The following is a 26,479-nucleotide window of genomic DNA, read 5'->3' on the forward strand; positions in this document are numbered from 1 at the left end:
CAGGAACTATATTTGGCCGGCCTGGGCCCTGACCCTGGAAGAAAATTCTGCGGCTCCAAGCGAGGTGAGCAACCACAGCCTAATGAATCCCCCACAGACTTAAACTGAAGTTCCCTTTAAACTGATGGTGAGGTGGTCTGCACACACACACCCATGCCGAGCACATTAAAGAGGTCTCAACGCTTTGCGCTGCCTGCGATTATGACACACGCAGTAAAGCACCAGGCCAATCCCCTCTCTGACAAGAGCGCTGTTTCCGCCCCCATCTGTGGCAAGCTTGCCTGCCCCGAGCTCCACGCTTGCCCAGGCAGTGAGTGCATTTGTGTCGATAAACCCAAGAGCAGGTGATCCTTGGGTGGTGAGGGAGATGGCATCATGCTCAAGGAACCTTCCAGAGCCTTCGAGAATGGCTCCCTGAGCAAAGGCCAGGCAGGCCAAGTGGTATGGAGACAGACTAGTAAGTCAGGACAAGCAGAATAGGGAAACTGAGGCAGATCATTAAACGGCCAAGCAGTTTGCAGACATCTAGTAAATCTTGTCTTCTCTAAATCAAGGACACTTGATTTGCACTTCTCCTTCCCAACCAGAGGAAAAATAGCTTAACTCAGCCCACTCAGGGAGATAGATAGCAGAAATCCAATTAGCGACATTTGACAACCACAGCCAAGGACAGATGAAGTTAAAAGCATAAATCTCATTTTTGGCACATCAGCATTAAGCCAATGAGTATTCTATTGAGATACTCTCCTAAGACCTTCCTTAAACCCCCAGCCTTTAAAACCCTCAAGATGAAGGACCTAGCATGAGCTCTCTCTCCCCACTCCCCACAGGCAGGCATCTCCTAAACTCTAAGGGGCCCCTTGAGACTTGCAACCGTGAGAGCAGTGGGTAGAGGCAGCTAGTACTGGACTAACCCCCTGAACCTGTTTCCAAGGCCCCATCTTCTCTGACTTCCCAATGAGCTAAAGCAGCCCTGCCACAGCTCATTTCTTTCCTATGACCCTTCTAGAGAGCCAAAGCAGCCCACCCTAGGCTTTCCTGGTGCTTCTGCTATGCTGAGCCCTTCCTTGTTCCACTGTCCCCCAGCTTTAATAAACACACTCTCAAAATCACCTAGACTCATGCTGTGAAATCTTTCCCGCACAAAGTCAAGAACCCACATACTTCCAGCAGGCCCGGGGCAGACCCTTTAAGGGCCAGGTCCCCTTTCTGGTAACACTATCCATCTGATAGAACAAAGGAGGCAGATTGGAAGCTGCACACAAAACATTTATTTGGAGAGAGACAGGGAGGTTGCTATGCTACAGACTACTTAAATTTAAGGCAGAAGAACCCTCTCTCTCCACTACCAGGAAGCTTTTCAGCTCAAGGCCAATCAACCCGGAAATCTAGCAGGTAATCCAGCTTGCGGTAGGTGGGGGATGGGTGGGGGGGTAGGAAGAAAATCTTTAAGAAACTCTATGGTGAAGAAGGCAGCGTTTCGTTCATGAAAAGAGGAAGTTGCTTCATTGGCTGAAACAAATAAAGAAAAACACATTTGAGTGAGAGGAGCCACAAGTGATGGAAATTAGTAAAGGCATCACAGTAAGAGTGTAGGAAAGGTAGGTGTCTCGTGGAAGGAAATTGGCCTTTGGAACCAAACAACTTGGGTTTCACATCCCTGCTCTGGGGTTATTAGCTGTGTGACTTGAGCAAGTGACTTAAGCTCTTTGAGGCCTTGTTTCTTTTCTGTAAAATGGGGACGATGATGTTGCCCCAGCAGGGTTTCAGAGAAAATAAAGATAACAAAGAATTTAAAACTGGGCACTCGCTAAGTGGCATTCTTATATTCTTGAAGAAAATTCAGCCTTACTTGGTGCTTTTTGTACATGTTTAAAACAAATATGTGCATTTATTCAGATGTTCATAGGCATATGAAAAAATTAGCTTGGTTAGAAACATCTAGCTCTTGTAATCACCGGCAATCAATCCAGTAGAAAGAGAGTTAAAAAAGTGCTTGATGACACACTTTGAAAGGGGAGGGGGAAGGGTCAGGTTGCTTCCAAGCAGCTCTCTGGCGTCTGAGGAAAGGGATGGGATACAGAGCGCATCCCGAGAGCCGGGAGCCCGGGAGCAGTCCCAGCTCTGCCTCCACCTGCCCGCCTGATCACAGAAAGTTCCTTCTCTTCTCTGGGCCTCTTTACATTATTTTTTGCTGGAATCATGGGGCTTAGACTATATAATCACCAAGTTATCTCTTAGAAATGATATTTCTTTTTCAATGAATGCCACAGAAAGGACCTTGGAGGGAGATATGAAGACCTAGAATTATGACAGAATAAAGGCTTAGATTTCCTTAAATAGCTCGCAAGAAACTAGTCCCAAGACTCAAGCATATGCTCCTGGAATCCTTACCCATTGAAAAAAAGACTGCATGTATACATCTATGTACATATGTACATATATACACACGTATACCTACACAGACATTATGTCATCTCTTCTCCTTGCCTCTCTCCAGTATGGAGGCTGGAAAAGCTAAAAAGTGTCTTTCCCAGCACCCCTTGTAGGTCGGTATGGACAATGAGATCAGGGACAGTCCATTGGAGGACATCTCAAACATTTTTCCTTCACTGACTGACAAAGAAGTTACTCAAGGAGAAGCCCTTTTGCTGTCCTCTCTTCCTTCCCCTGTCTTGTTTTGAAAGAGGACATAATGCCTGCAGCTGTGGCAGGCATTTGGCAACCATGGGTGACAAAGATGAAGACAAAAAGTCAATGTGTCAGGCAGGGATGGCATATGAGAATGGTGAAAAGAACTTGGGACCTTAATGAAATCATGGAGAAACCTAACCATCTCGTTTCTGGAACTCTTAAGTAGATATGGCTTATACCCTGCTGTTCCCAGTGTGGTCTGCAGGCCAGCAGTTCTGGCATCACCCAAAAGTTTTGTTAGAAATGAAGAATCTTAGGCCCCAGCCCAGACCTACTGAAGTAGAATCTGTATTTTATTTATTTATTTATTTTAATTTAAATTATTTTATTGTTGTTCAATTACAGACAAGAATTGCCTGTATTTTCTCCCCATCTTTCCCCCCACTTCCTCCAAACCCACCTCCCTCCCTTGCTTCCACCCTCCCCTTTGGTTTTGTCCATGTGTCCTTTAAGAATGTGCATTTTAAAGAGATGCCCAGGTTTTGGGTAATATGGGTGCACATCAAATTTCAGGTGCATTGGTTTATAGTCCCACTAATTAGGCTCCATTACATGCAGCTGAAAGCATTCCTAATCGTGACCATGCATGTACAGCAAGTCGTCACATAACATTGTCCATAAGTTCTGAGAGCTATGATGAAACAATGTTTAATGAAACCAATTTTACTATAGAATAATTGATATAAATAAGTTCCATGACATGTCATCAACATTATAACAAAATGCTGTTGAACTAAATGACCTTATTCGACAACCTGCTGTACTCAGTGTGTATGAACACTTATAGGTATGTCTATGTGTACATATCTGTTCATGTGATTATAAGCAGGTACACACACATATGTGTACACCTGTATATATATTTGTCTATATATTTGTGCACATATGTATGTAGGAGTAGAAAAATCCTGAAAGGACAGAGCTAAGCTATGGGACTACGTGTGCATGTGTGTTGGGGAGTTTGGGGTGATTTCTTCTATCTTAATTACTTCTAGGTTTTTGAAAACAGTATTTTTTAAAACAATGCGTTGTGCTCCTTTTATAATTAAACAAGAAAAGAGACTTACTTGCTCTCCTCCCTGTCCAGTAGAGCATGGTAGGACGCCAGGTCCCTCTGCAGCTGGCACCTGTGAGCCAGCAGATGCTCACGGGCCTGCTGCTGCTGCTCTGCTTCTGCGCGCACCTCCCGGAGCTCCGCCTCCAGCCTGCTGACAACAGCACCCAGGTTCTGCAGCTCCAGGTCATGCCAGTGCTTTGCATCGTGTAAGGTGTTCTCCAGGCCTCGTTTCTGCAAGAGGGAACATGTGCAAACTCAAGGCAGACAGGCAGGGTGGAGAGGGAGGTGTGTAGAGTAGTGGGAGGGGCTGGCATTGGTCTGGTCTTCCATTTCTTCAAGGACAATGACCTTGCTAAGCTTATATGGCTTGGTGTGGGAATAATGAATCTTCCTCAGGAGGCCAGACTCTTGTTTAGTCTAATTTACTGATTGTTCTGATGGGGAAGAGGGTGGATGTGTATGTGTGTGTGGGGGGGGGATGTCTGGGGGGTGGGGTGAGGGCAGGAAAGGAAGGAAGAGAAAGGGGACAGGGGGTAGGAGAGAGATGAAATATAAGAAAGATGAGTGAGAAAATGAGAGAGAGAGAGAGAGAAAAAAATTCACACACATATACACACACAGAGAAGCAGTTTGCAGGTGTCTCTTCAAAGAAATCTTGTTCTCTCAGTGGCCTCTGGGCCTTTTTGCTCAGGTTTTCTCACCCCCTGGGGGGCCGATTTCCCTTCCACTGCTGAAACCCCATCCATCATTCAGCTAAAATGCTGTCTCCTGTGACATTCTTTCCTGGATTAGGAGTTAGAATGAATGTCTCTGGCCTTTCTATACTCAGCACTTTTTTCCTCAGTGTTTTAGGCGTGCATTTTGGCTAATTCCTCTGCTTCTGGGGCTGCTCCTTCACTGTGGGCTCCCCGCTGCCCCATCCTGAGCCCGTTTCTCTCTGAATTGTGTCCCTGGACCTGTGTTTGTCGGTCTCTCCCATCTGCCAATGACTCCTGTACTGGCAGTTCGAGCACAGACCTCTCCCCCAAGCCCCGACCCACCGCTGGACTTACCGCTGGAACCATGTACAGTCCAAAATGGACCCGCTCTCTTCCCCTTGGACCTGTTGGTCTTTCCTGTTCTGTGTTTCAGCAGGTGAGCTCACAAGAACTAGAAACTGGGGAAAGACATGCCCCTGACCTTCTTTGCTTCCCTCCCAAATTCCATCATTACGGAATCCTGCCTCTTGAATATTCCGAAAAGTTTTCACATTTCTGCCCTCTCATCTCCAGTCACCAATACCCAGGACTGATGCTCATCACCTCTCATCTGGGGTAACCTCATGCCTCTTAGCCTGTCTTCCTGCCTCTAGTTCCTCCTTGTGCTGTGTTCCCCACACAGAAGCGATGGTGCTCTGTCGAAAGCCCCAACCTGGGCCTGTATCTCCTCTGCTTTAACCACACTGCAGGCTCCCTAACATGGCCCACAGGACCAGACTGGCATCTTTCCATCTTTACCCCCACCCCAAAGCAGGGAACACAGCTATTCTTCAAGTAAACTGGGTTCATGCTGTTTCCCACACTTGCATCTCCATTCCTTCCAGCATCTCACCTGGTTGGCTCCTACTCATCCCCAAGTCTAAGCTCAGGGGCCACCCCCCCACCCCAGAAAGCCTTTCTTGACACTCTCTTGCCCCTGCCACCACCAGGCTGGGTTAGGCTCTCCTCCTCTTGGTTTCATGGCTGCCTGAGTGCACACATGCCCTTGAACTTATCAGAGTGGGTTGAGCTTCTGAGGGGCATGTGTCCTCTAGCAGATGGTGAGCTCTCTGAGAGCAGGGACCAAGTGTCTGTAACCCCAGTGACAACACAGGGCCTGACACAGTGTAGGGGTCGATGCCCGTGTGCGTAGGTTGCTCAGGATGACGGCACTTGTGTTAAGCACACTTATCGCCCTATCCGTCCGTCTCCCCGCTAGCTGGAAACGTTCTTCTCGTCTCCCCAGGTACCACGCCCTGCACGCTGTAGGACTGACCACAGATACCTTTAAAAATCTGTGTGTATCTGTCCAACATTTTTAATAGTTGTAACTATGGTGAACCTATAATTTAGTATCTGATCTGGCTTTTACTGTAACACATAAGAAACACCTAAATATCTTTCTAAATTTGATAAAGTCAAATTTTGCTGAAACAAATTCCTGTACCCTGATCCCAAGGAGGAGAGTTTTCATACCCTTTTGACCACTGTGGCTGAAATGAAAGACTCTTGTTTATTAATGCTGTCTTGGATCCCAGCTGTTGTTAAGTGGGGTCCCCATATTATCTTATTTAAATCTTAATTCCATAGGATACGAGGATGTTGAGTCAGAGTCCCATCCTGCATGTACAGGTAGCAAACTGTGATCGGTAGTTGAATAGATGTGTATCAGTAACGGGTCTAAGGTTATTATTTTGCTGGTGGGATCTGAGAAGCCCCTATGACAGTGAAGTTGCAGAAATGGCTACCCTGGCTTTGAGAATTATTGTTCCATCTCCCCCCAGCCCCCAGGTTTTCTCCCTCGGTTTATCAGGGAATTGCTTGGTTTATGAGCAGAGGTTATTGACATTGGACCCGTAACACCTGTGAGCTGGAAAACCATTTGCAGGGCCATGGTTGAGTCCTCTGTTTATAGTATTGGATCCATGCTCAGGGCTGACTACTTCACGTGGCCTCGGCTTTTCCCTGATACTCAGGACCCACTGCCCAGGGGGATTCCTGGGAACCTCCGTCTCACCCTCAGAGGCCAAGCACAGTTTGTCACCTGAGCCCCCAACATCCTGGCCTAGTTCACACTGAGAGGCTTGAGCCTCAGTCCCTGGGACCAGGCCCCCGCTGCAGGGGTCCTAGCCCTGGCCTGCTAGGTGGCACATGTAACACCAGCAAGCAAACTGAGCCCCCAAGAGCACACTTATTCCCCAGTTTATGGGGATTTGAAGGGATGTCCTTGAGTTATCAACCCTCCAGAAAGTAACATAGTGACCTACTAATTTCTGGTCTAGAATTCCTGATTTGAGTTGACTGAACACAGAGCTTAGTACGCCTCAAGCACTATTATTGGTGCCTGGTTGGAAAAGAAGGCCGAATGTCTCATCAGCTTGGCTTTCCTGAGGCTCATGTAAGCTGCAGGGGCCTTGTATGTGCACAGGTTGCTCTGAGTGAGGAAAACAGGGCGGCTGGATGAACTCTGCCATGTTTGAAAGCTGTGGTCGGGGGAGTGTACTACCTGTTCTGGCTCTGTCCGTGCTCCTAACCTTGGCTACAAGGCACAGTGACCAGAACTCTGATCTACTGGAGCCAGAAGGTGACAGAAGCAGCCCCTTCTGGGTCCTGGGCATGGCTAGCAGGTCACCACACCTAAGTCTCTGGTTGTGGGTGTGAGTTCTTTTTCCATTAGTTCCAACAGTTAGGACCATGGGTTTAAGTTAGGTGACCAGATGATGCAAAGTTGGGGTTACTTTACTAGTGGTTCTATTAATGCTGTAGTGATAATTAATAATGCCGTTTATTGACAGCTCACTCCGTGCCAGGTACTGCGCTAAGGCCTTCACTGTCTCATTAATCATTCCAATGGCTTTATAAGGTAAATCCTGTTGAGGTCCAGGGGTAGATCACAGTTCCAAAGGCAGCTGCCACAGTGACCTCCGCCCCACCTGCTCTTTCTCTGTGAGCCATTGCGGTGGCCCCATCAAGAAGCAGAGTTTCTTTCTCTTCCTGTTGATTCTGGGCTGCTCTTGTGACCACTCGGACAGCAGCATCCTGCCCCAGTGATGTTCAGGGACCTTCCAGCCCAGGTGTTAAGAGAACTGCTAGTTTTTGAGCTCACACTCTGATGGAAGCCGGACACCACGTCAGAAGTCCGACTCTGCAAGACTCCCATGACAGGAGGAAGTCACAGTCAGCTCCACAGGGAAGCCATGAGGAGAGGGGGAAAGAGATGCACAGCTGAGGCACCAGATGTGGGAGTTGAAACAGCCATTCTTGGATATTCCAGCCCCAGCAGATGCTACAGGGAGCAGGGGAAAAAATACCTCTCTGAATTCTGCCTAAATTGTCCTAAGCCACAGACACAGCGGATAAATATAAACAGATCCTCACTGTATAAAAGCGGGAAAATGGAGTTTTAGCGGTCACACAGCTCGTGATAGGGGAGCCAGGGTTGACCCCAGCCTGAGTGCTAGCCCCCTGTTCGTGCCATGGGGTGGGCACAGTCTCGGACAGGAATGGAGTCTGCAGGGCTCGGCTCCTCTATTTCTTTGTGTTGGTAGGAAAGCCCCGGAGCCACAGATTTCTCATCTGCAAAACGGGATGGTAGTCACAGCCCAGCCCACTTCTCCGTGTTTCTGCGAGGATCCGATGAGCGAATGCATTTGAGCATGTTCTTATTACTACTGGTGTCACTTTGAAGAAATTTTGTTTTGGGCACTGTACCGGCATGATTTGGGGACATAGAAGTAATTATACCTTGTCCCTGCCCTCAAGCAGTTAATGCCACTTTGGTGGATGAGCTCATCCCACCACAGGCCCCGCTCTGAGTGTGAGTGGGCAGCAGGTGGGAGAGACCGCCCAGCTGCGGGAGTCAGGAGCTATGTGTTTCAGCTCACCTGTCCCCAGGGTGTACGGTAGGGGCGGGCAGACTTGTGGGGAGGAGTCTCCTTCCAGCCACGGGGAGGACACATCCAAGGACTCAAGGGTAGGAAAGCAACGGACGAGTTCTGAACAGTAAAATGAAGCCTGAGCTGGGTGGCGGCGGGAGGTCTGGCAGAGGAAGGCTCCTGTTGTGGGCGGAGCCCAGGCAATTCCCTGTGTTAGGGACACTGAAAGTGCAGACAATCGGAGACAGTAGGTGGAGGAATGTCCGGACCGGGCAACACAAGACCGCTGAAGTCTGTCAAAGGAAAGAGGCGGCGGATAAAGCCTCAGAGGTCTGTTGAGGTGGGAAATGGAAACCAGAGACCTTGTCTTGGGGGATCTTAGTTTTATCAGCAGAATAATACAGGTGACAGCATCTGCCGAGGGACAGCGGTAGGCGTGTGCGGGGGGACATTTCCATGCTCAGAATGGAAACGGTTGGGAGCAGCCACTCCGAGGAACACAGCACCCCTCTGCTTCGTTCACTTCTTTGCACAGAGGTTTCCTCCACCAGTCCAGGTCCGAGCTGTTAGAGGGCAGGAACCTTCCGATTCATACTTGCCTCCCACGGTCTAAGGAAGGATTTGAGCACAGTAGGCACCAGTATTTGCATGTGGAATGTGTGCTGAGTGATGGGCCACCTGCCACTTAGAAGTAATTCATCTGGGCCTTTTTCATGGTGTGGCCTTGAGAATATGTTCTCAAATCTTTTGCCTGGAATTTTCTGTCACCAGAAGAGTGACAATTTTGGTAGCTGCAAGGACATCTGGGAAAGACATGGCAGCCCCTTATCTGTGCCTAAAGCACAGGGGGGAAAGCCAGTACCCCTAACACTAGGGTGTTTATCAGTGGTTATGGCAGGTGAATGAAATAATTAGCATAAATTCACATAAGTAACGCCATTTCTTTTAGATTTTTTAAGAAGTAAAAGTGTGAAACAGCATTGCTTTAAATAGTAGTTTCCCGATTTTTCTCACCTCAGATCCTTTCCTCTCACCCCCTTGCTCTGACCCAGATCCCATCAGAGAACCAATGGGGCAGAAGGGGAGCGTGTGGTGCGGGTCACCTGTGTCAAGAAGACTGCGCCTCCTCCCTGAGCTGTCTGGGCCCTGTGTGGCCTTGTTGGCGGAAGGACAGTGGACCCCAGGTGAACTGAAGGCCCGTGAAGAAAGGAACCGGGGGCAGTGGGATGATCTTGATGACAGGCAGAGAGAAAGTTGTTTCAGAGGGGAGCCAACAAGACCTAACTCCATGGCAGGCTGCGGCTATAGAGGGAGGCGGGGCTGGTGGTTTGATGATGGGGCTGGTTTGGGTGCAGAATTGAGATGCAGGTTTATGGGGTGTGGTAGAAGAAAAGGGCTTTAACAATGGTATCTGATCAGCCTGGGGACTTGAGGCTGGTGGGAGAGAAGGGCTTCTGTGCCTCAGTGGTCTTCAGACCATCTCTGCAGTACACATGGCGCCCTCCAGGGGGAGTCCAGGAGGCGCTGTGCTTGAACTTTAGCCCATCCCAGAGAGCAGCTGTACTACTAACAATCATTTAAATTAATAATAATAATTAATGATTCGAGAGAGCCACTCACAACCACAGTGAGTCGAGGGCTTTCTAGATGTCTTAGGTTGAGTGCCCCGGAAGCAGAGCCTGAGTCAGCGATCCTGGTATGGACATAATTAAGGGGTTGCCCTCAGGAAAAGGGGGACCAAGGAGAGCAGGACGGGGCAGGGAAGGCGATGAGCCAGGAGTTGGTCATGGAGGAGTCTGGCTACAGCCTGACCCCACGGAGCCTCCAGAGGGTGAATTATACCAAGGGCAGGCCCCACTCTGACGCAAGGGAGCCGGGTCTTCAATTCCCCTGTGAGTCAGCCATTGGCTGGGAAGGTGGGCTGGCCTGACCTCCCGAGGGCAGGTGGCTTCTGTTTGGCTGAGGGCAATTATTTGAGGAAGAGGGGCAGCAGAGAAGGGGCATATGCTGGCACGAGCGGCCAGCATTCACGGCGGCAGCCCCATGAAGCATGTCTGGGCTGGGCACTCACTGTGTCTACCACGCTTGTGACTCGGTACCCGATAACCTCTCAGGCCTCAAAGTCCGGCTGTGAGATGGAAGCCCCTTGCACATTGTGACCCGCAGGACCGCAGTTCGATGGTTGAGAGTTAGAATTGTCTCAAGAAATGCCAGGTCTCCTCCTGACCCACTCACCAGGACGCGCAACGATTCCGTCTCAGCCTGGAGGCTCTGCACTTGGCACGAAGCATCGTGCACCTCCGCCCTGAGCGCAGCAGCCAGCTTCTCCTCCTGGGTCTGGGCCAGGCGGGCCACCTCTGCCTGCTGCTGTAAACAGTGAGGGCTTGGTGAGCAGGGTGAGCAGAGAGGCCACCGCCGTCCTCCCCCTGCCCCTTTCTGATGACCATTCCCCTGCTTCTAACTCAGAGGAAACAGCTATTAGATTTAAGAATTCCTTTTTTTCTTTAGGTGCGCACAACAGCTTGTATATAAACTTTCATTTAGTTTGAACATACAAAGCAAGCAAATAGAATGACATTCAAAAGATTTTCTAAAGAATAACATGGCGGAGCCCTGGCCGGGTGGCTCAGCTGGTTGGAGTATCATACACCAAAGGGTTTTGGTTCCATCCTCTGTCGGGGCATATGCTGGGTTGTGGGTTCCATCCCCATTCGAGGCCCTTACAGGAGGCAAATGATCAGTGATTCTCTCACATCGACGTTTCTTTCTCTCTCTCTTTCTAAAATGATTACAAAATATACGGTAGAAAGTATATAGAATCTCTTTTCCCTGTGCTCTAATTACCCGGTTCTCCTGTTTCCAGTTTTTTATACTCCTTCCAGAAATACCTCATATAAATACTTATAAATAAATATGTATGACCATCCCCCTCGCTTTGGTAGTTAATCTATCTTAGAAATTATTTGATCAGCACACACATGTCGATCACATTCTCGTCCATGGGCTGCCCTATTTGGAAGTACCGTAATTATTAGAAGTCCCCCAATGAAAGGCACTTCCACGGCTTCCAGTCTTTGCCTGTTACAATCAATGGCACAAAGAATAACCTACATCCCTCATTCTGAGTCCATGGGAATATCTCGTGGTGGGGGTGGGGGGAAGCTCCTGCTGTGGAATTGCTGAATCAAAAGCGTAGGCATCTGTGACTTTGATGAATGTTGCCAAACCACCCTTTGGAAAATTTGTAACTCCTTCCAGCGCTGTAACACAGTGCCGATTGCCGCATCTTCTTCAAATGGGTAGTTAACAGGCTTGATCTGATGGTCCCCATTTCCTGGAAGAAGCGTGCCTGGCCACAGTTGTGACTATGAAGGGGCGGGTCTGTGTTTGGGACCTTCTCGCCAAGCAAGACGGACGTGCTATGATTCCTCCCCATGCGTTCAGGGGACCAGGTCCTTGTTACTCCTCTCTTCACTGGGGAAAAGGGAGAAATGAGAGATTGCCCTCATGTGTAACTTCAATCCGAGTCTGATGGCATGCGGCCAAGCCAGTGATGTAGGAGAAAAGAACTGCTTTGTCTCCTAGTTTACTGGCTTTTTGGGTTGAGCACTTTTATTACACATGAATGCTTACTTATGGAACTATGCAAAAATAATCCAATGTAACTGACTTTAAGAATCCCCATGTCAAAAGGCTCATACAGCCATAGTAGTTCTTGCAGTTTTTGCTGTTGGAAGGCTGAGAGGGACTCAGCACAAGTGTCCACTAAAGGCCAGGGATCAGCTGAAGGAAAGCAGAAGCCGTGGCACAGCTCCAACTGGTCAGCCCATGGCCATGTGTCCCTGGGCCACCCTCAGCCTCTCTGCGTCCCTGTCCCTGTCCATAGGGTGCAGGTAACAGTGAGTGCTAAATGATAAGCACATGACTATCTCCCCGAATCACTTGAGGCTTCCTTTAGGTTATACATATAGAAGCTTTTAGAACCTTAAAAGCATGCAGACATTGGCTGTATATGCTTTCTATACGTGAAAAGTAGTATTAACCAATAAATGCATTTGTAAAGCCACCATGAGTTGAATACTGCTAATGATAACTAACACGTGTAAAGAAGCACTCACTGTGGGCCAAACACTCTGTTAACAGCTTTTAGTCCGTGATTTCATTTAATTTTTACAACCCTATGAAGCAGGTGTCATCATTACTCCCATTTTACATGAGGAAACTGAGATTGAGTCATTTTTCAAGATCATGGGGCTTCAGGGGGCAGAGCTGGGACCCGTGAGGCAGGAGACCCCAGAGCCACGCTACTAACCAGAGCTGAATGCTGCTGCCCCCACCAGTCTCAGCTGAAGACCCGAAGTGGGAGTTGTCTCCCCAAGGTGAAGGTGGATCACTCTAAAACACCCTCATCGTCTGCCACCTCCTCCCATGATCTGGTCCTGATTTTCCTTCTCTCTTGGGGGTTTGGACCTGGCCAGACGGCTGTGTGGGTGGGAGGGGGCAGGAGAGGGGTGTCCTGACAGGCAAGTAAAGTCAGGTGGCACAGCAGTGCAGAGGGGCCAGCGGCAGTGGCAGTGTGAGCGGGGACTGGCGGCTCCCCACAGCTTGTGAGAGCTGCGTGTTAAGTTTTCAGGAACTTTGAAAGCTGGTTGTTGTTACACACAGCCCTTCTTAAACATTAAATTATACCAACTCACAATTAAATGTTATATTAAAATGGTAATAAATACTTGAAATGAGTCACTTACTAATTATTTACATTTTGTCATTATCTGCTCTCACGGTTCTTTGCACCGATGGCACCTGTGTGGTGGAAAGGACTGGTGTGTCTCCGCCCAACTCTGGTCATCGACATCGAGCTACTAGTTTGAAATCAGTGTCGACACCGTGAATCACTATTTCACTGATTGGCTAAACTTAGACAGGGAGGCAGAAAATGTTAATAATGCAGATCCAACTTAAAAGCGGGTCCTGTCTGTGGCTGTTGCATCGTGAGTGGCCCACAAACTGGAGGACACATTCCTCCATTTGGAAACTGTTGTCTGACCCATAAAGAAGTTACATCGTTGGTGGACGAACTCATTAAGGTCAACACAAATACCGACCAAGGTTCCCACCAAAGTTACGCTCACTCATCACTGAGTGACTGTCCATATAGTCAGATATTAATAATCAGACATTTTTCTGTGGCCTGATCTTGTGACACTATTGTTGGTGACAGAATTGTAAAAAACGGTTGGTGGGCTTTGCAAGAAATAGCAAGTCACACTGCAGTTACAGGGGCAAATGGAACGGCGAAGTAGGTATTTCATCTGAAAGTTTGTTATTTCTAAAATTAGAAATAAAACATCACCAGAAATTCTATGTCACTTTTATGTGGTATTGTGAATTTGACTGACGTGTACATGCATACGCGTATATCCCCCCACACCCGGAGCAGCTGTGAAATGTGGCCGGGGCACTGAGAGTAAGGGCCGGCACGAGCGGACGGGGGGCAGGCTTCAAAGCCTTGGCGGGTGGGTCTGGACTGACGCTGCCGGCCGAGGCTCTAGCCACAGTCCCCATGAGATCTGTCTGTCCCTCCTGTCGACCCAGACAACAAGTGAATTCAGTGGTATGTTCCGGTGTCTGGAGGGATGAATTCCTAGGTCTCAGTTTCATTAGCAAAATGCTGTACCCGAGTGTTTCCCAAACATTCTTGGATGACCAGTATGTTTTTTACATATCTGCATACAAATTCGAACTATTTTTATTTTAACCAATTCCCTTTGTCTTTGTAAATAAATGTGTATAGAATGGAAACTGTGGATTAGTCTCAAATGGTAATGTGCGTCAGCATCATCGGGGGGACCCTGTGAAAGCGCAGGTGCTGACTCAGGAATCTGAGGGGCCCAGGAATCGGCATTGAAAACCATCATCCTGTGACGCCTGGGCCACGGAAGCAAGTTTCTAGATTGTTACAGAGACCGATAGCTTTATTTGCTGCAGAGAAGATAACTGAAAAATTAATAAACTTAAAACAGATCAGTGTTGTTTTATTCTAGCAAACGGTGCCTGCCAAGCAGCTGAGTCCCAAAGCCTGCCTTCTTTTTGTTGAAAGGTGAGGTTACAAGTACAAGAAAAGTGTTAATGACCTACCAGCACCAAATGGAAACTTTCTTATAGTTTAAGAGTGACAGAGAAGAAGAAATGAATTTGACCACAACGAATTACATTGCCATTTCATATCACATCTTGTGCCTTCTCAAACCAGCTTACCACATACCAGCCCTGCATCTGGGAGCACTTAGGTGCTTGAACTCCCCTGAAATGATTACACGCTCTCCTCCGATGCCTTTTTAGATTTATACCTTCTCATTCTTGCAATAACTCTACTTCTGTTTCCATTTCAACCCCGTGCCTCCAGACCTCTCCTCACAGATCAGACAGCGGGTGTGTGATTCCCGAGCCCGAGGGTAGGAAGACGGGACTAGTTCTGTTGGGAGGGTGTGTAATGAGATTCGGTTCTGTTAGTCCTCACTCCTTCAGACCAGCTTGAAATCTTGGCTTCGTCGTGGTGCAGGAGCTGGGCTGCCTGTGGTTGTACCCCACCCACCTTTCTGAGGCAGGAGAGCATGTGGACATTATGAAGTACGGTCAACATTTTCAAGTTAAAAAATTTTTAACTTTGATTGTCATGTGACTGCATATGAAGGACGGACGTGGGAGAAGAAGAGCAGCATGCTCTTAAGTCAGAATGCAGTATTTCAGGGTTTCCAAACGGAGGGGAAAATGCCATCCAGCCCACTTTGCTGACTCGCGTTGCCATCCCCCACAGCATCCTCGGCAACGACCTGGAGTTGGAAGGGATGCCACTCGGTGATTCGAGGGGAGAGCGCGGACAGCCACCGTGCAGGTGTGTCCTGTGTGTTCTGCCTTCCCCGGAGCAGTTGCTGTGCGGGTTCCAGCAAGTCACTCGAGCTCTTTGGTTTGAAGGTGGTGAAAGGCAGCTACGCTCTGCTGCAGAGTACGACCAGCTGCCTCGCTCTAGGCATCTCAGACCTTCCAGGGTCATACTGAGCTCATCACATTCATTACTGATGGAGATGGGGCAAGCAAGATTGGGACCCGGTGTCCCAGTCCTGTCGCAGAGGAACCTTATCCTGCAGGGAGGCCCAGAGCCTTGGTTTGGAAAGAGCCTGACAAAGCCTGGCATGACCTCCTCTTAGGCCCTCGGGGCAGAGGCCTCCCAACTGCACACTCCACAATGCTCATTCTTAAAATAAGAAAGCGAATCATCGTTCCCCACTCCATGTGACCTGCCCAGGTCAGCCCAGTGGGTGGGGGTGTCAGTCAGGGAAGAGCCATATAGTGAATCTGACAGGCTCAGTGACGGAAAGTAACCGCCCAGGATGATTTGATCATAAATCCCTAACTGAGCAGGCCCTGGTGGGTAGTAATACCTTAGGCCTGTAATTTCCATAGTAAAAGGCTTATTTTTGTTTTGAGCTCAGTCCATTGTTCTTGTCCATCTAGGTTAACAGCCCTTTGGAATGCCAAAGCAATCCTTTTTCCCAGATCCCTTCAGAGGCTAATTACCCTCAGGGGGGCGCTGGGTATTTTTGCCCCCTGCATACTGTCCCTATTTGAAGTAAATGTCCAATGTTACTATCCTGTACTCACCAATGTAAAAGAAATGTTTCTCTCTCCACTTTACTTTGTATCCAATCACAGAGATTTCTTTACCTTGCTTTGCCCCACCTATGAAGTACCACCAGTGGATTTCATATAATCTCCCTTCCTTCCCTCCTTTGATTCCAACTGCATAAAAAGAACTGCAGCACCGCCATTTTCCAGGGCAGTTTCTCAGTCCATTGACATCTTGCTCTGGGGCATGTCCTCAGTTTGGTTCAAGTAAACTCTTGTAAAATTTCTTATAGTTTGGACATTCTTATGTCAACAGTAAGGAAGTCGATTCATGGTTCTACTACCTTCTAAACTATGTGGTCTGGGATAAACTACTTAACCTCTCTGTGTCTCAGATTCCCCCTCTGCAAAATAGATAAAATCACAGTACTATCTCATCTTGGGAAGATTAAATGAGAACATGCCTGTCAAATACTTAGTTCGCTGTCTGGCACTGGAAAAATGCTCAATAAATGCTTTGCCAAGACTGCTTTCATGACACAGCCCTTTCTGCCTTGTAGAAGATGGTCTTTCTACTCATCGCCTGCCACCTCCACCCCAGCCAGGCTCCACATTAGACTGTGGGTACTGTGTGTGCAGGGACAACTCCTGAGTCACCCCTCTACCCTCCCTGGGGACCCAAGATGGCTTTTTATACTTGGTACGTGCTCAACAGCCTTTGTTGAAGGTCAACGATGTGTGTCGGGCACGTACGAGGGACCAAAGAGGAGGATCTACCAGGAATGGAATGAAATCCCATCTCCTTTTCATTAGGAGGGTTAGCTCTCATTATTATAACAATTGTAAGTCACTTCACAGTCACACAGGGTTGCATCCATGTTATTTAACTAAGGATGGTTCTTTACCGGCTGCACAGCCACCCCCAACCTGCCCCAGCCAGAGGGGGTGTTTATTTGGGAGAGGGCTGGGTGCCACCCAGTGTTCACCAGAGACATGGGCTGTCCTTAGCAGGGATTGAAAACAAGGGCATGTCCATGGTGAAACCTCAGCACTGGCAGAAGAGCTGGCCTGGCCAGGCTGAGCCAAGTGTCTCCTCGAATTTACACAAGATCTGCCTGGCTGTTGACACTGCTCACTTCGGGGTGTAGGACCGATGCCCGGCCTCGGTCACAGCTGCCAAAGGAAACCCAGAGGAGCACATGGCTCCGTGGGCTCGCTGTCCCCTTGGCCAGAATCGAGCCCACCCTGCTGATGAGCGCTGTGAAAGAGGCTCAGCAGTGAGTGTCATTCTGGAGAGAAAAGTTTACTTTTCTTCTTAATTATTGGAGATGTCCAAATGTATTTTTGCTCTGGTTTTTTGAGATCATCCCGTTCTTAAGAAAAAGGGACTCCTCTGTTCGGTCCCTTCCAGGAGACTACCAAGTGTTTAATACAAACCATGCTACCTTAATTTCTCAGGGCTTTGGGTTGTTTTATTTTCACGAATTTCTTATTTTAGAAGTAAGGTCCCTATACTTTTTATGAGAAAGAACTATTATTATTTTTTTAACCCTTACTCGAGGACAAGCTTATTGATTTTAGAGAGAGGGGAGGGAGAGATTGAGAAAGGAAGAGAAACATCGATTGGCTGCCTCTTACGTGTGCCCTGACTGGGGATCACACCCGCAGCCTAGGTATGTACCCTGACCAGGAATCGGACCGCGGCCTTTGGGTTTACGGGATGATGCTCCAACCAACGGAGCCACACTGGCCAGGGCACGAGCTACCATTAAGAAATATCTAAGCCCTGGCTGGTGTAGCTCAGTGGATTGAGCGCGGGCCTGGGAACCAAGCAACCACGGTTCGATTCCCAGTCAGGGCACATGCCTGGGTTGCAGGCCAGTTCTCTCCCTCTCTCCTTCCTTTCCCCTCTAAAGATAAATTAAAAAAAAAAAAAAGAAATATCTAAGATAGCTTTGAGACCACTAGCATTGGGTGGCCAGGCATGCGCATTCTTTGAAATGAGAGACTTTGTGTCCACAGCACCAAGAGCAGGACTTGGCACCTGGCTTGAACTTAACAGTGGAATGTGTGAGTGAGTGAAGATTCCCTGGCAGAAGGTGGGAGGGGGAGGGTGCCATGTTTGGTGGTTGCCTGCATAGACATTCCCTCAAGTCTTGGTTGTTGACCAGCTGTGGGTTTGAAAACACGGTACGGATGAACAGCACTCCCAAGTCTTGGGAGTGCCTTCCACAGCATGTGTGGCTGTGCTGGACGGACGGTCTCTTCATTTTTCCTTAAACACCAACTCTGACCCCCCCAGCTCTGCCCCAGCCAGGCACACCAGCTGGGATACGCTGCTGTAGCAAACAGCTACGGGAACCAAATCCTGGCTACCGGTCTCTGAGAATAACCCTTTCTGATTGGGTAACTCTTGAAAGGCAGCTGGAACTACCATGAATTAAGTAAAAAGACATGTGACAAGTTGGGAACATATTTGCAATTTATATCACACAGAGAGGACTCATTTCTCCAATGTACAAAGAGCCACTGCAAAGCCGTAATAAAAAATCCAAGATCTAATAAAAACGGGTAAACGATGTGATCAGATAGTACACAAAGCAAATATGGATGGAGTTCAGCACCTAAAAGATGTTTCACCTTCCTCCTGATATGAGAAGTGCAAAATAAAACCACACTGAAAACCACTTTCTTAACCTACATTATTGGCAAGAGATCACAAAGTGTGAGAACTCACAGCATCGGTGAAGATGGGGGGCGATGGGCGCTCCCCAACATTTCAGATGAGGATGTAAGTTGTAGCTACCTTTATAGAGGGCAATTTGGCAATATGCATCAAAATTACCAAAGCACATAATTTCTTGCCCAGCAATTCCACGTCTATGAATTTATCTGAGAGACACATTTCTATATGGGGATATACAAAGTGAGTGATTAGTTTTATTTATAATAGCAAAAGATTAGGAGCCACCTAAACATTCATCAGCAGGGCACGAGTTAACATAAATTCTGGGACACCAGTTAGCTGGAACAGGGGTTGGCAACTTTTTCTGTAAAGGACCAGATAGGAAATATCTCGGGCTTAGCAGGCCACGTGGTCTCTGACGCAGCTATTCAGCCCCGATGGTGTGCAAACGCAGCCAGAGACTGTGTGGAAATGAATGGGCATGGCTATGTTCCAAAAAATCCTTGTTTGCAAAACAACAGGTAGTCAGGCAGGTTTGGCTTGTGGGCCGGTTTGCTGTGTCCTGGGGTACAACGTCATGAAGCTAGAAAGCAGGATGCTCTGAATACTACTGTTTGGGTAAGAAGACACAGAGCAAGGACCTGTATACATATGTCCTGGAAAGAATGCATAAGAAAAGCATAACATTGACTGACGCCACATAGAAAAGAACGGGGGGGTGGTGGTGCTGAGATATGAGTGGGATGACACTTTCAAAGTTTATCATTTGGTACACTTTGAATTGTGAACCAAGTTAAGGTATTATATATTTAAAATGTTTCAGTGAAATAAAAGTGAATGAAAAAAGAAGCCAGAGCAAGTGGGGGCTTTTTGGCCAAGTTCATTCTGTGACATACGATGGGGTGTAGAGACATTACTCTTCAGTGCTGGCTTATTGCACTGAAGTGCCTCTCCGCCTTATTTCATCAAATCATAGGGACCCTCGGATGACAGATATCCTCAGGGGTTCTGCTCTTCCTGTCGTCCTTGAAGGGTGCTCTCCCAGCTGGCCATAATGGCAATGTCACATTTGGCCACCTTGTATTCTAGAGCCAGAGAAAAGCAAAGAGAAGGCATAGCCACAGCAGCCTACGGAAGATGTTTGCCCCAGAAGGCGAGTATTTGTGTGAATGTGGCTGACATGGGAACGTGTCACCCGAGGTCTCTCGTGGGTAAATCCAGACTCATGCTGCCCAATATGGTAGTCACGAGCCACATGCCATATTTTAATTAAAAATTAGTAAACATTAAATGAAACTAAAAAATGCAGTTGTGTCATGCCCATTTCAGGTGCTCAACTCCCACGTGTGGCCGGCAGCTGCTGTACTGGATGGCAACGTGGGCTGTATAACATCCCTCTTACTGTGGCAATGCCTGTCTGGGGGCTCTCCTCTGGTCCATCTCTAACGTCTCCTCCAGCTCAAAGACCATCAGGAACCGGAAACCTCACGGTTCATCTCAGCCTGTCCCCCCTTTCTTCAAGCTTAACCGTCTCCACAACCAACCAATCACCCTGCTTGCTTAGGGCGTGATGGTCACAGCACAGACAAAGTTCCTGACCACAGATGTCTTCCAGGGGTGTCCAACCTTGTGGCATCTCTGGGCCACACTGGAATGACAAAGAGGTGTCTTGGGCCACACGTTAAATACATTGCGACACGTAACCACACAAAAAATCTCATGATGTTTTAAGTAAATTCACAATTTTGTGTTGGGCCACACTGATAGCCATTCTGGGCTCCATGTGGCCCCTGGACAGCCCTGCAAACTGATCTGAGTGCTGACCTATGGCCAGAGCAGACGGCAGTGGTGGTGTGGCGCTCTGGGCTCTGAGGGACTGTGGAAGGAGGCTGAGTTCTGTCTCATCCCTGCCTCACACCACACCCACTTGTTGGTCATCGAATGGGTTATTTTACACAGCGTCCAGCTGCTGTGAATGGGGGACAGAGATGAGGTTTCTGGGAATGAGGGTACAAGCTCTTCCCAGGGAAGGAAGACCCCAGGAGGAGGTTAAGGCCGCAAAACCAAGCCTTCTTTGCTGGGAGCTGACTGTGGGCGGGGCTTAGGGAAAGCAAGCCAAGGTCTCTCAGTGACCCAGAGCGGTCTGATCAGATCCCTGGGGTGGAGTAGGGAGGGGCCAAAAAGGAGGTTGCCAAAGGCAACGGTAAACAGTCTAGGATGGGACTGGCTGAGAAGCTGAAAGCCTCCAGAGTGGGTGAAATTGTGGGTCAGAAGATTGAAAATGAAAGGAGGGCGGAGGCTGGCTTTTGGCATCTCTTCCTTGAGGACACCTGGTTGATTGCGTGGCAGCGGGCTGCATTTCCCAAAGGATGGTAGAAGGAAGTCCGGGAGCAGCTGAGGGTCGGATTGGCCTGGCCGAGAGGGGCGGCATTCTGCTTTGGGTGTCCTAGAAGGAGACAGCTCTGAGGCAGAAGCCTGCCATTCTTCCCAACTTGTGTAGCTTTTGTTATCTTGTTTTTACTTTGTAAACTAACCTATAAAAGTAAGATAATTAAAACTAAGAGGGGGAATGCTGGGAGAACTCAGGTGTTAAGGAGTTTAGCTTTAATTGATAGACTTCAGTGACTAATGCATGTGGAAAGCTGTTATTCCAAAATCGTGCAGCTTTTGAATAAAGATTCCTTTCCTTTATCACCAAGCCTTTGCCTCTGGAATTTTGCCCAGAGGGTGAGAGTGGGCAGCAGCACCCCACTTGCTGTTGGGTAACATCGGAGTTTAGGCTGAGAAAGTGGACAAGGAAGAGAGGACCTGGCCTGCCCTGTGGAGGTAGGCTGAAGGCAGCACTGCCCACCTGGCAGGGGTGGCGAGGTGGGAGGGGGTGCGGCGTGGTCTTATTTCTCCGCTGCAGTTCTAGGTGACCAGATGTGGTGGGAAGGAATCTGAGATGACCTCTATGACCTCTGCCTCCAGGTGTTATACCTGTGAGTAGGTCACATTATATGACAAGGATTAGGGCATTTTGCAGATGTAATTGAAGGTCCCAAATCAGTTCCTTTGGAGTTGATCAAAAAGGAGAGAGTATCCCGAGTAGGGCTGACTTAATAGGATTAGAGCTTTGAAAGGCTGGAGTTTTCTGCTGGCCTTGGAGGATCGGGAGGCCATGCTGCAAGCTGCCAGTGGAGACGGGCCACCTCTGGGAGCTGAGAGCCTCAGTCCTGCAACTGCAGGAACTGAGTTCTGCCAACAACCTGAACTGGGAACCTGAGAACGCAGCCCGGCTGATCCCTTGATTGCAGCTGAGTGAGACCTGGAGCAGAGGACCCAGTTAAGCCACACCTGATGCCCGATCCTGGCAGCTGTGAGACAATCACAGTGAGTCATCTCAAGTCACTAAGTTTGTGGAAAGTGATTACAAAGCAATGAAAAATGAGTATACCCTGTTGCCTTGGTGGAAGGGCCTCCAGTTTCATCAATGGCAAATCGAGGTGAGAGAGGTCAATCTTCTGACCCCGACGCAGCTTTGTTCAAAAACTTTGGAAGCCCATGGCCTACAGTGTGGCCCTGGTTCCAGGAGGACCCCACCTTGTAAGGGAAGGGTGGGTTGGAAGAAACCTTTGGTTATGTTGATCGTAATGGACTGACACGGACGTGAAAGGTAACGACTGCATAATATTCTTGGAAGTACCACTTTGGTTACCTGGAGCATCATTTTCCTGATGGAGATAAAGGACCTCTGAAATGGCTGCATGTAGGGTAAGTGGAGGCAGTCTGGCTTCCTCACCCAGGTGTCTGGCAGCTAAGGGAAGCAGTGTTCCCCTAGCCCTGGAGGGGCCTGGTAACTAGCGTTCTCATAGCCTTGAGACTGGGTCCGACAAACTGTTCCCATAATATGAAGTGGGCTTGCATGCTCAGAATTGTTGTGTTATGTAATATTCTGGCAGTTTTCTGGCTTTGCTCCCCTCTAGTACTTAAACAGGTAGGGACTCCCTGCTGGGGCGATGATGATGAGAGACACGCAAGGGGACAGGTGCCATAATGGGTGACACACTGGGGAGCAGGGGCCACGACATGAGACGTGCAGATAGACACGCAGCTTGCAGCATGAGTGGCTGCCCACCCATGAATAAAGGCATGCCAGACACCCCGACAGCTCCGTGAATATTTTTTCATCTGCACAAATACCATGGACCTGCCTGGCCTCGAAGGGGGGCAACACACTGCCCCTGTGGAGGAAACGTGTAGTGAAAATGGCCTGGCTGGGGAGAAACTAGAAACCCTCACCTCTCCTCCCTCCAATAACAATAGTTCTTGCTTCCGAGGCTGTTGTGAGAATTGAACCAGCTGAAAAGAAGCCAGAAGATCTGGCCAGCACAGACGCCCTCATCTGCCTATCGATTTTATTTTCGAATTTCACATGTTTTAACCATGAATGATGGGGTGATTTCTGTGTACCCATAAATTCCACACAAGTTTAGGAAAGAAGGGCACTGCGATCTTCATGTGGCCACAGTCGGGGTAGAGTGTATTTGTGTCCAGGACGCTCTTTTTCGTTTGTCACTCTACAGAATGGAAGCATCTCTGTACATGGCTCTGGGAAACAGGTGAATGAGCGCAGTTTTGCCGTGTCCCTAAGGGGGCCTTCCACGGGTCTGTGGGTTGCAGACTGGGGAATGTATTCCATCCTCGTGGGGAGGTCTGGAGAGCAGTCTGGCATGCCATTGAAGGCTCCCGAAGCATCCCCAAATGCCCCGAGTTGGGTGACCACAACAACCAGAAAAGGAAGGGCCAGATGCTAAGACCCTCCAGGAGCTCTCCGGACCCGCCCGACCTTCCCGAACGCCGACTCCTACGAATTCAGAGGCTCTAAAAACTAGCCCACGGAGGTTCTCGGCACCCAGGACACCATGGCTGCAGAGAAACCTAACCAGAACCTCTTCATAAGCTTTTAATGATTAAAAACAAAAAAGATTTTTGGACAACAGCATGGAGATGCCTCAAAAAATTAAGACTAGGACTATAATATTATCCAGGTATTTTGTATCTGGGTATTCATCTGAAGAAAACATTAATTCAAAAATATAATGTACACCCTCATGTTCGTTGCAGCATTATTTATAATAGAAAAGATATGGAAACAACCTAAGTGTTCATGGATGGGCAAACTGATATAGAATAGATTAACCAGCCATAGAAAAGAATGAAATCTTGTCATTTGCAAGAACAGGGATGGACCCAAGGGCATTATGCTAAGTAAAATAAATCAGATAGAAAAAGACAAGCACCAAACAATTTCATTTATATGTGGAATCTTGGGAGAAAAAAACAAACCCCCACAAAACTAACCAACCGAACAAAACCAATCTCAAAGATACAGAAAATGAGTTGGTGGTTACCCGAAGGGACAAGGGCTGGGGGGTGGGTGATGTGAGTGAAGGGTGCAATTGTGTAGGGACAGACAGTAACTGGACTTTGGGTGGTGACCTCTGTAGGCAGATGTTGAATTTTAATATTGTATACCCGAAGCTTATAGAATGTTATATACCACCTTTACCTCGATTAAAAAATAATAGAAGGCTTGGCAGATAAGTGGTAGGAGATGCTGAGGGCATCCGCCTTTGTCCTCCTGGGAACCCTGTTGGTTCTCCCAGCTCCCTTTTCCTGGCCAGGCCCCCTGCCTCTGTCTGGGAGCTGCCTCTGAAGACAGCGAAAGGCCCCTCGGCTGGCTGATGGCAGAGACCTGGTAAAAGATGGTATTGCTACCCTAGCTTCTGCCTTCCCCCGTCTCATGGTCAGTGCTGCCCCCAGGCCCCTGTGGGCTTTGTTCCAGTCTCCTGCAGTGGCAGCTCACTGGATAACATATTCTTGGTTGGTTCCTGACTCTGCTTCTCCTCTCCTGGTATTTTGGTATTTTCCCCTCAACTTCCAAATAAACCACCCACACTTCAATATTTGTCTCGGGATCAGTTTCTGGGGGAAGCCAAACAAAGACATAAATGCATCAGGCCAATTAATTTTCAGCCTGCCTGGCTGAAAGGTAATTAAGTATATGTTTGTGTTCTCTCTGCAAAAGGTTTCGAAAGCAGTGCGTGCTAAGCCCCTTCACATCGATGTTCTGCGGCCAACAAACGCCGAGACTTGCGGAGGGTGGGCGAACGTCAGCCCCCGAGGGCATGGCTGCAGCTGACAAAACTGTTTATTGGAGAACTTCTGGCTGTCAGTTCTCGTCTCTGTTGTTGGTCAGAAGGATTCACTCATTCTGCAAATATTTTCTGAGCTCTGCCTCTCTGCAAGAGGCCCAGGCAGCATGGGCCAAACTTAAACAAGCACTGTCTGTTTTCTCTGAGATGAAGCTTTCAGATTGCTCTATTAAAAGGACACAAATGAATTTGTTCAGAATTAATGTTTGAATTACTGTTGGGTTGGTGATGATTCTCAAGAGGGTGAGGGGTGAATAATAATGACCTTTTTTTTTCTTTTTCATACTATGCAGAATATACCGTATTTTAGGGACTATAAGATGCACCCCCCAAATTTGGGAGGAAAAGGAGGGTGCGTCTTATAGTCGTGGTGGGGGCAACTAGCCAGGCCTGCTACATTTAGACTATAAGATGCACCCCCATTTCCTCCCAAATTTGGTGGGAGTGTGTCTTATAGCCCAAAAAATACGGTATTCCTGTTAATTACAATGCCCTTCCCCACTTTCTCCAAGATATAATCACTACAGTGTGGTGTACACCCCAGGAGAGCTGGGACAGATGCAAAACTGCAAATAGCTTTGAGAACAGAGCCAAGGAGAAATCACAGCCCCGAAGAGAGAAAAGAGCCAGGAGAGCTCAATGTCGGTCACACACACACACACACCAGCTGTGTGACCGACGCCCTCTCTGGGTCTCCGCTGTCTCACCTCTAAAGTGAGGGAGGGGGGACCATTGGTTTCTAGGGTCATTCATTATAAATATTCACGAGTCTCTTAAAAAAGAAGTCATGGACCAAAATCAAACCTATGGTTGGGTTCACTTCCCCTCTGTGTTCTTATACCTCTCGCCAGGTGGGGTGGGGCAGGGTGGGGAGAGGCTGCATTTTGTGGTGCGATTAGGCACTATTTGCCATACAAAGTGTTTGCTGTGGTCTGGTTCTAAGAATTGAAGGTCAGAAAGAATAGAAGGTGTGGAAAAGGGGCAGCGTGTGGGGAAGCAGGGGACTGGAAGATGTTTCCTGGGCTGGGGAACCCCCTGCTGGGAGTGTTCCTGCTGGTACTTGGGGTGCGGGGAGAAAGGAGAGAAGAAAAGGTTCTCTTGGTTTTCTTTCGGTAGCTTTTATACACTCTCATGGCTCTCGATCCTGGCTGGGCATTTGAATCATCCAGAGAGCCAAGGAAACCACCAAGTCCCCCTCCTCCTCTGACTTTACTGGGCACATTTGAAAATGCTCTGAATTAATTCTGCTGTGCAGCCAGGACTGAGAACCACTCAAGGGAAACCAAGGATGCAGGAGCAGCCCTCTTGCCTTGTGTCATATAGCTGCCTTAGTTTTCACACTTGCTCCATGCTTTGCTTCCTCTGCTGCCCTTTTCGACTTCTGCCCTGAAATTCCAGAGTCATACACGGGTAGGGGATGGAGAAGGGAAGAAACCCTTTGCATTCTACCTCTGGTGAATTCCTTTAGTATTTATGAAGTATAATGAAAGCTATTTTCTTCCATGAATAGGACTCATACTACTGAAGAAATATGCAAAATAAGAAATACACTTCAAAGTGTTAAATAGGCCCATCACACAAAGATGACCACCCCGATACCACATGTT

General features: G+C 48.3%; 1 protein-coding gene across 3 annotated transcripts in view; it reads right to left on the minus strand.

The window, feature by feature from the left end:
* Positions 1–1,248: 1,248 nt before the first annotated feature.
* The window catches only part of BFSP2 (beaded filament structural protein 2), a 65,411-nt gene continuing 40,180 nt past the window's right edge, over positions 1,249–26,479 (minus strand). For 2 of the 3 annotated variants that reach the window (XM_053669448.1, XM_037144061.2), the window contains 3 exons: positions 10,599–10,730; positions 3,762–3,982; positions 1,249–1,512 (listed from right to left, as the gene is read on the minus strand). In XM_053669448.1, the coding sequence (XP_053525423.1) occupies positions 1,506–1,512; positions 3,762–3,982; positions 10,599–10,730 (360 nt within the window). In that variant the 3' untranslated portion in view covers positions 1,249–1,505. The remainder of the gene's footprint in view (positions 1,513–3,761; positions 3,983–10,598; positions 10,731–26,479) is intronic. The other variant, XM_053669449.1, reaches the window with a different exon arrangement.

The sequence above is a fragment of the Artibeus jamaicensis genome, unplaced genomic scaffold, assembly GCF_021234435.1.
Source record: "Artibeus jamaicensis isolate MK-2021 breed Jamaican fruit bat unplaced genomic scaffold, CSHL_Jam_final contig_519, whole genome shotgun sequence".
In the NCBI taxonomy this organism is placed as follows: Eukaryota; Metazoa; Chordata; class Mammalia; order Chiroptera; family Phyllostomidae; genus Artibeus; species Artibeus jamaicensis.